This window comes from Schistocerca serialis, chromosome 5 (genome assembly GCF_023864345.2).
Source record: "Schistocerca serialis cubense isolate TAMUIC-IGC-003099 chromosome 5, iqSchSeri2.2, whole genome shotgun sequence".
NCBI classification, from domain to species: Eukaryota; Metazoa; Arthropoda; class Insecta; order Orthoptera; family Acrididae; genus Schistocerca; species Schistocerca serialis.
In genome coordinates this window covers 36,973,156-36,981,897 of record NC_064642.1, presented here as the reverse complement: position 1 = coordinate 36,981,897, position 8,742 = coordinate 36,973,156, and the positions used below count along the sequence as shown (strand labels likewise).

Genomic DNA, 8,742 nt, shown 5'->3' with positions numbered 1-8,742 from the left:
GACACTGGAAGGGGTTGAGAGGTTGGAGAAAGGGGACACTATTGGATAGAACATGTGGGGACACCATCTGTCTGTTCTATCCAATGACTAAAAAGAATTTTTTCAAAAGATTTGCGGAAGATCTGAAATTGTACATAATCCTCTAAATTTAAGGTGATGTAATTGTTTATGCTTTTTTTGCGACAAAATGTATTTTTCCTCACTTAGTGTAAGTTCATTTTTTATAGAGTTAAGTCTCACCTAATGAGTCAGTTGATGTGATAGGGAAGTGATGATTTTTTACATGAGCATATGTACTTGAGAAAGTATTCCTCCAAATAGTTTCAATTTTTTTCTACAGCCAAATATCAGTTTCAATTTTTGTATTTTTGTTATGTTAGTTCCACTGCGTATGAAATGTTTTTGATGCTATTTAGAATGTGACTAGAATACTAATGTAAATTTTGAGTGCTGTATTATTAATATTTTGTTGCTATAGGTTGTAAGCAGAGATATGTTCTGGTATTGTAACGTGTGTGTGAGATGATGTAATTATGAATTGTCTGTACGAAGGTACATAATACTTTCTTTATGAAATTTGTAGGACATATTTTTTCATACCTGAGGTCCATAAAGTTAAGATAATTTGATGCTAATAATAGAGACAACATGTTGCTTGCATTTTGCAAAAACAAGTACCTGGGAAGGTTCCAATTTAAAAATTCTTTACGTAGGTCTAATGCAATTTTTCTGATATGAGTATTTCATTTGTAGTTGCCTTTCATGTATCTGTGGAGCTGCCATTTTTAAAGTTGTGTATGTAATTAGGATGTTCCTTTTTTGAGTGACTTAATTTCTGTACAAATTTAGCCTGGGTGTGATACTTTGATGACTATATAAATATGCATAACACAAGTGATGTTTTATATATCTGTGTGTGTGTGTGTGTGTGTGTGTGTGTTTTGTCTGTTCTTTCAGACATGTCCATAAGAACAGACATAACTTCGATCCAGCAGCCATTATGAATTAAGACACAAAGGAATTACTGCTGTGAATGGACAAGAAAGTTGAAAATTTGGGCTGAACTGGAATTCGAACTTGGGTCTCCTACTTACTAGGCAGTGATCAGTTTCCCTACATACCTACCAGGTGTAATAGCTAATAGCATGCTGAGCTTCAAACTGATTACCAAGTTTTTAGAAGATACAGGAATGAAATGTTCAACAGCAAGTCATAAGTAACAGCCAATGACTGGTGATGTTACCCTTAAAAGTGACTGAAAAAGACAGGATCATTCGTACAATATTATAAAAATGATAGATTGCTCTCACCATACAGATGATATATTGAGCTGCAGACAAGCACAATAAAAAAAGCAATAAAAATTGAGCTTTTGGCCAAAGCCTTCTTCAGAAAGGAAAACACACATGTTTAGACAAACAAGCACCCTCATACTCTGGAATGGCCAGAGATAGAGGTCATGTGTGCATGAGGATTGCTTGCTTGTGTGTGTGTGTGTGTGTGTGTGTGTGTGTGTGTGTGTGTGTGCTTCCTTTTCTGAAGAAGGCTTTGGCTGAAAGCTCAGCATATAACAGTCTTTTCACTGAGCCTGTCTGCAACTCAATGTGTCATTTTTACGCAAAGTAGCAATCTGTCCTTTTCATAATACTGTTGATATTCCAACCTGGACAGCATCATATGTGCTTATTCGATGCTCAAAAGTGTTTTTTGTATTCCCCATTTCACTGGACTTTAGTTTATCTTCAAAATGAGGAAGTAATTTCTGACATTCCTGGTGTGTCAACAAAAAGGAAGGAAAGAACAATATATCACTGTACTGAAAGGTTAAAAAAACAGCAAACAAATTATTCCAACTTTAAAAATATATATATTTTAATATGATTCTTTCATGAAGTATCATTTGCTCTGTAAGCTGACTCTTACCAGTAACAAATTCATGTCGTTGCACCTATATTTTGTCTCCTTTAAGTTACCGGTGAAGTGACGCTTACTTGAACCAAATGATTACAGACTACTTTGTAAGCAGTTATTGCAACTGCAGTTGAAACAGACAGTGATATTAAAAGAGGTAAAAAATACTTGCAGCCAATTGAACACAATTACACATTTGAAATCACATAATTCAAAACTGAATGATACACAAGAGTATATCACAGCATAATACACTGTATTACTTACACACTTATTAAGTCACAGCAGAAATGTCCTGCTTCAGCAGACCCACTTCTCTGACTTGTTTTGTTGTGTAGTACAGTGTCCATAAAAATTACATATATATGAAAAACCTATAAGAATTACATTTTATGTCCATAAACATTTACATCCTCATTTCAATAAATTATTATTATTAACATTTGTAGTAATGTACAGTTCCTCTGCCTCCTTATTTACATATTTACTGAATATGCAAGAAATACAAAGCAACAGTCTTGGTCCTTGAATCAGTCAGCCAGAAGCAACAGGTGCAAGTTCTACTCTCTATCAGTGCCCCCTGCTTTGCTTTGCACAGGGTACTTTTTTTTTATTTCATTGATGGAAATCAGGAAGCAAGATAGTAGAGTGCTTGCCCACAGTGCTGCTTCCAAGCCTTCATATAAAATTCAGTACAAAATTGCTTTACAAAAGGTAAAAAAATAAATAGTTCTATTGTTTTATCAGTGCCTTAAGCACAGATACGCTCAACAACTCTACTTACGACTTCGTATACACTTTACACACTATTTGTCTTTGTCTTCACAATTGATTCCTTACACCACATCACTTAAACAACTGTCGGGCATAGTACCAAATACGGAAGAAATATTCATCCCTTCTTAATAATGAACCTCTTGCGTATGATCGGATGTCAGCATCCATGCCTGCTTCTTTCATCCAGGATGTGGTGGTTTCAGTACTGAAACTAAGTGTCGGTGCTGTCGTTTCCAGCTTATCGAGTTCTTGCTGGTCAATTTCTGTAGAAAGACATAGCATACACAAAAAATTAAGATGTGTTGCAATGCTACATGCATAGGGTACGTATTACTAGACTTTTGTTCCACTATTACAAGTAAACACTTTTCCAATAAAAGGTCCAATTCCATCACTTAAAAACAACATAATCTTGAACATTGGGATCCTAACAAACCTTCTGAGAAGCTACAGGGGAAAGCTTGAAAGATTACAAATGTAAGCTTTAGTCAGACAGAACCCAACATCACAAGGATACCAGAAGAAGCTAAGAGGGAAGACATGGGGATTATTTGAGTACAGTACCAGCATTGGTGATTTACAATACAGAATGAAGAAGCATGGAAATGTACTGTAATATGACATATGGCTTGAAATGTCAACAAGTTGCATAAATCTGCAGTTTGTTCAACTCAATTGTTATATTTTAATTAGACTGTTCAGAAGAAATGATATTTGTGGTTCAAATTTGGAGTGCTTTATTTATCAAATTGCATTCAGTGAAAAGCAGTAAGCTGTTGCACATGTTCTTATTGGAAGGAAAGTAAATACAAAGCTTTTTTCTGCATACAAATAATATAAAATTCTCATTCTTTATTTTAAAGACTCTCGATTGGAAATCATCAGCACAGACTGCTTTCAAACAGAATGCTATATCTTGAAAATTCATCTTTAATCTTAAACTGAATGCCATAATTTCTGTGGGCTACTTTACCTGTTGGCCTCAGCATTTTAAATGGCTCCTCTGATTCCAAAGGCTCACTAGGACCAACTTCATTCTTTGCAAAAATTCGAATGAGGTATTCATGGTTTTCCTGAAAGAAGAACAAAGTTATACATAAATAATCATACAATATCCAGTCCTAACACTGACTATTAACATCACATATACCCTCAGATAAACAGCGAGAGAAAACATAGAGATAAAAAGTTCTGGAGTACAAAAATAGAACTATAATGCAATTGAGTTTCAGGATAAGGAGAGGCTGCATTGCAAAGCGAATGATAAAGGAAAGCTCAGGAAATCACCAGAATTTGCTAGCTCTGTCTGAAGTATGACTATGCACTAGCTCTGTCTGAGGTATGACTATGCTTGGAAGACAATTAGATGTCAGCATAAACTAGGTATCTAGATTGGGAGCTGACAAAAGGAGCAACATCGGTGCTTTGTACCATGCATGGGCAGGAGCAGGGGATGCATGACAGGTTGCTCAGTGTGGCATATTGTCAAGCATTTCTAATGTCCTGCAGGAGGCCCAGGGCTAGCTGGGATGTCAAGGATTCATCTTCAATTAATACTGTTCAATATGGGGCATTTGTGAGTTTCAGGTTGGAGGCAGATCAGGTTAGAAGGCTGGTTTGTCAAACAGTTTCATGACATCAAAAGGGCCAATGAGATGCTTGCTATAAAGTGCCTATTAAAGAAGACATTGTTTCATTTGTCCCTGCCAAGTAGGTCACACTTTTTAGGAGTGCCCTGAACTAAAATGCTTATCCTATTATTCACTCCTTACATTCTACAGAAATGGGACATGTATCTTAAATGCACTACAAAGGCCCACTGTCACTTGTCATACGCTTTACTTCAAGAGCTTGGGGACACAGCAGGCATTATTATTTGTGAAGCTTGCTGTATTGCAACCAAACAGAAAAGTAATTCTTAGATGCTGCAGGTTGGTGGGGTGATTACACAGAACGTGTTTTTAAAATGGTTTTCAAAGGGACATCATTGTCTCCTCAGATACTCCAGATGGTCGCACGATTTCACTGCCTGAAGGTGGAAACCTGGTAGTGTGTATTAGATGTACGGGCTACAGTTTGGATATGTGTTAAGCACCACAGAAGGGACAGTCACCAGCACATCAGCTTGTCTTGAATTGATTTCAAAAGATTCATTAGGTGTACTGTTGGCTCTGGTTGACACCAGCCACCTGCGTAATGTTAAGAAATGTTGGCACAGGCAGCATTAGACTGGTTGTTCCCCTTTTTGTTTTCAGTCAGCTGTCTTAGCAAGTCAAAAGATGGTTGACAGTGTTTGTCAGTGAAATGTGGAAAGCATTTATGTAAGGAATTCTAAGACAAAAATAATACACGGTAACAGAATAACTCAAATTCATGTAAGTTTTATGAGAGATTAGATAAAGTGAATAGATAGTGTTTGGTGTCATTAAAATCAGCATTTAAATGTGATTTAGAATGTCCCTTTTGTTTAATTATAGATGTAAGGGCATGGAAGATATATCAAAAATTTATCTGGGAACTGATGTTGAGAGGATTGGGGGACTTTAGATAGCCCAGATATTTTCATGTCATTTTCTGTTTGAGTAAATTGTGGACAATGGTCAGGTGCTCAAGAGAGTACAGACATTTCCTTTTCAGTTGTATCTGAGGATTTCTGTCAGTACTCAGGAGACATATTGGTATTGGTGTTAAAGAGAACTATGTTTCCTGAACTGTATTAGTTCCAAACTTCACATTTTTATCAAAAGTATACAGTGATTTAGAAGATTTCCTTGTGGTTGAACTGTTTGTGCTTTGAGCATTCATTGGATTTATCTTGACTTGGAATACTTACACCAGTGGCCAGTGGTAAAAACAGTCCTGTTATGTTCGAATCCAGCATTAGTAGTGTGCTTCTTGACACAGTCATGTCAATTAAATATCTGGTGTAACGTGATATAATATGGATTGAGCATGTAAGGGTAGTTGATGGGAAGGCAGATGGTTGACTTTAGTTTATTGTACGAATTTTAGGAAATGTCATTCATCTGTAAACGAGGCCACATACAGAACATTAATGTGATCCATTCTTGAGTACTACTCAGGTATTTGAGATCCCTACCAGGTCAGATTAAAGGAAGACACTGAAACAAATCTGAAGCATGCTAGCAGATTTGTTATGGGTTGATTCGACCATCATGTATGTGTTGCAGAAATGCTTCATCAATTAAGATGGTAATCACTGGAGGGAAGACTATATTCTTTTTGTGGATCACTATTGAGAAAATTTAGAGAACCAGCACCTGAAGGTGACTGCAGACTGACTCTACTGCCACCAACATACATTTTGCATAAGGACCTTGAAGATAAGATAAAATAAATTAGGACCGATACAGTGGCATATAGACAGTTGTTTTTCTCTCACTCTATGTGTGAGACGAACAGGAAAGGAAATGACTAATAGTACAGGGTGCCCTCCACCTTGCACCATATGGTGGCTTTTGGAGTATCTATGTAGGAGTAGGCATATATAATATCTGAGCAGTAAAGTTATATTGAGTCAGACTCAAGAATAGTTAGAAGAGTTTTTTGGAAACTGTGAGCAAGATATTAGTATGCCTAGTAAATTGGCTGCTGCTGAAGTGACAGAGATAATTAGTGCCATTAATAAACAATTCTTATTACGTAAACAAGAGCAATTTAAACAAAGTTTTTGTGTTACATTGGTGAAATCCAACTTCAGCTACTTAAATTTAATTAGCTAGCACATCTGCTAGGCCATCATAAACTTGAAATCATCATAAAGGAAACTGTTTTGTAGCAGGTGTCTGTTTTGTTTCTAGACAAAATATGATGAGCCAAATTTCAGAAAAAAATCCAGTCACACATTTAAATTACCCTCCCAGGAAAGAATAGTGACTCTCACCAGGAAGTCATAGCTATAGCTTCCAAGATTCATTACAGGCTGCCTACAATGAATTTCACTACACTTAGTTACTGGCATTCCCCTCTGAAATAAAAACTGCAAAGCACTGCACAAAAAGTGTTGCATACTGCTGCCAAGTTTAAAATGCAAGAATTTCATCCAGTTCATGGGTACCAGATTCCTTGAATGAGTCTGAAATCTGAATATGAATTTCTGAGGACTTCTTTTTTTAGTAGCTGTGGACTGCTGCACTAAGCATTAGGGTTGTAGAATTCAAGTTGGATACATCAGAAATGTGGAGACCACATTTTTGGCACAACCAATCATAGCCCACAATGAATTCAGAGAACAGGCAGATCAAAGAACTCTTTGAGTAGATGTTGCTCTCTTTAGATTTAGACTTCCGTCGATGTGTAGAACAAGTTCGTCCAGCAAGTTCCAGTAAGCATGAAATACCTCAACTGTGTACTTGTACTTTATCAATTACCAGATGGACACAAGTGTTTTTATCTAATGATATTTACTATTTATCTTGTCTTTTTGTAGTTTATTATTTGTTTTACATTCTGTTTCTTTTTCTAGTGGCCACTTGAAAAATTATTTGCAGTTGTAATTGCTCAGAACAGAACAACTTGAAATAAAAATATTCATTTGTTTTTATTCTTAATCTTTGAGACACAATTAATTATTTTAATGCAACAAATAATAAGTGTAACAAGTGATCAATTAAATGTCAATTGTGATTCTGATATTTAAAAAGAAAAAATAATTTAAAAATTAATAAATAGTAGAAAGGAATGCGCTGACAAAATATGGGTTGGTAATCCTGTCTTGCTTGTAAGGTTATTTATTGCATGAAAATGTGTACATATCGGTATGTCCAAGGACAAAGGAGATTTTCAGGATGAATCACATGAATAACTTTGGGTTACAAAATTCAGTGAAAGCTCAAAAATGATGTCGATTTAGTTATATAGCATGTACTTATCTTCGAAATTAAAATAGCATGTTGATTTTTCTGCTAAACTGAAAGCTGTAAATTCAACTAGTAAGTAAGGGTTTGCCCCAGTGCAGTCTGTTTCAGTTTATTCACATAGGTCGAATTCTTGTTTGTCAATACAAACAATATTTTCTCTAGTTTAGTTAGTTCATTAATCAATATACAGTGTCTTATTCACTTATTCCCTCACTCAACATTTCTTAAAATTATCATCTTTGCAGAATAAGAAACACTTAACAATGGCAAAAAGGTACTCTGTTATACTACAGGTTTCACTTACTGATGACCTTGCTGTTTCATTGTATTCCACAATGGTCATTCTCAACCACACATGTTATTATAGTAACATGGTAAGTATCAAAGTTGAGGCATCCATTATCTGCTTTTTATTAAAGAAATCTCTACCATTCAGTATATCTTTAAGAAGTCTAGACCAGAAGTGTATAACCTGTGCCTTATCTTTACAGTCATCCAACACCTCCCAAAGCTCCACCGTCCGGCCACAGAGAAGCATTCCCCTTGTGATTCAGTACCACCCAGAACTGGAGCAATTGAATTACATTCTCCGCCAGGGTTTCGACTACCTTTCATCGCCCTGAAATTGGAAATGTCCTACCCACTCCCACTATCCTTCCCACTCCTCCCACAGTGGTGCTCCACCACTCATCAAACCTACACAATATCCTCATCTATCTCTACACAACCCCTGCTCCCACACCCTTGCCTTGTGGCTCATATGTCTGTAATTGACCCAAATGCAAGACCTGTCCTATTCATCCTCCCACCACCACTTACTCCAGTCCTGTCATACATCATCCCATCAAATGCAGGGCTACCTGTGAAACAACAAGCTGTCTGTGCACATGAATGGTCACTGTCAAACTGTGCCCAAGAAACAACTGGACCACCCTGCTGCTAAGTATGCCGACCAACATGATGTCCTTCATTTCAAAGACTACTTCACAGCCTGTACCATATAGATCTTTCCCACCAGCACCAACTTTTCCGAATTGCACAGGTGGGAACTCTCCCTGCAATATATCTTACATTCATGTAACCCTTCTGGCCTCAATCTTTGTTAGTCATTGTCCTTACCTGTGTAGCCCCTTCCTTGTCCCCATTCCAGCACTACACAGCCCTCTATTCCACC

The 8,742-nt window shown here is 36.7% G+C and overlaps 1 protein-coding gene across 1 annotated transcript in view; it reads right to left on the bottom strand.

The window, feature by feature from the left end:
* Positions 1-1,844: 1,844 nt before the first annotated feature.
* Positions 1,845-8,742, bottom strand: part of LOC126481730 (titin) — a 534,189-nt gene continuing 527,291 nt past the window's right edge. The window contains exons 124-125 of the mRNA XM_050105683.1: positions 3,662-3,761; positions 1,845-2,951 (exon numbers count right to left, since the gene is read on the bottom strand). Of these exons, the coding sequence (XP_049961640.1) occupies positions 2,758-2,951; positions 3,662-3,761 (294 nt within the window). The 3' untranslated portion in view covers positions 1,845-2,757. The remainder of the gene's footprint in view (positions 2,952-3,661; positions 3,762-8,742) is intronic.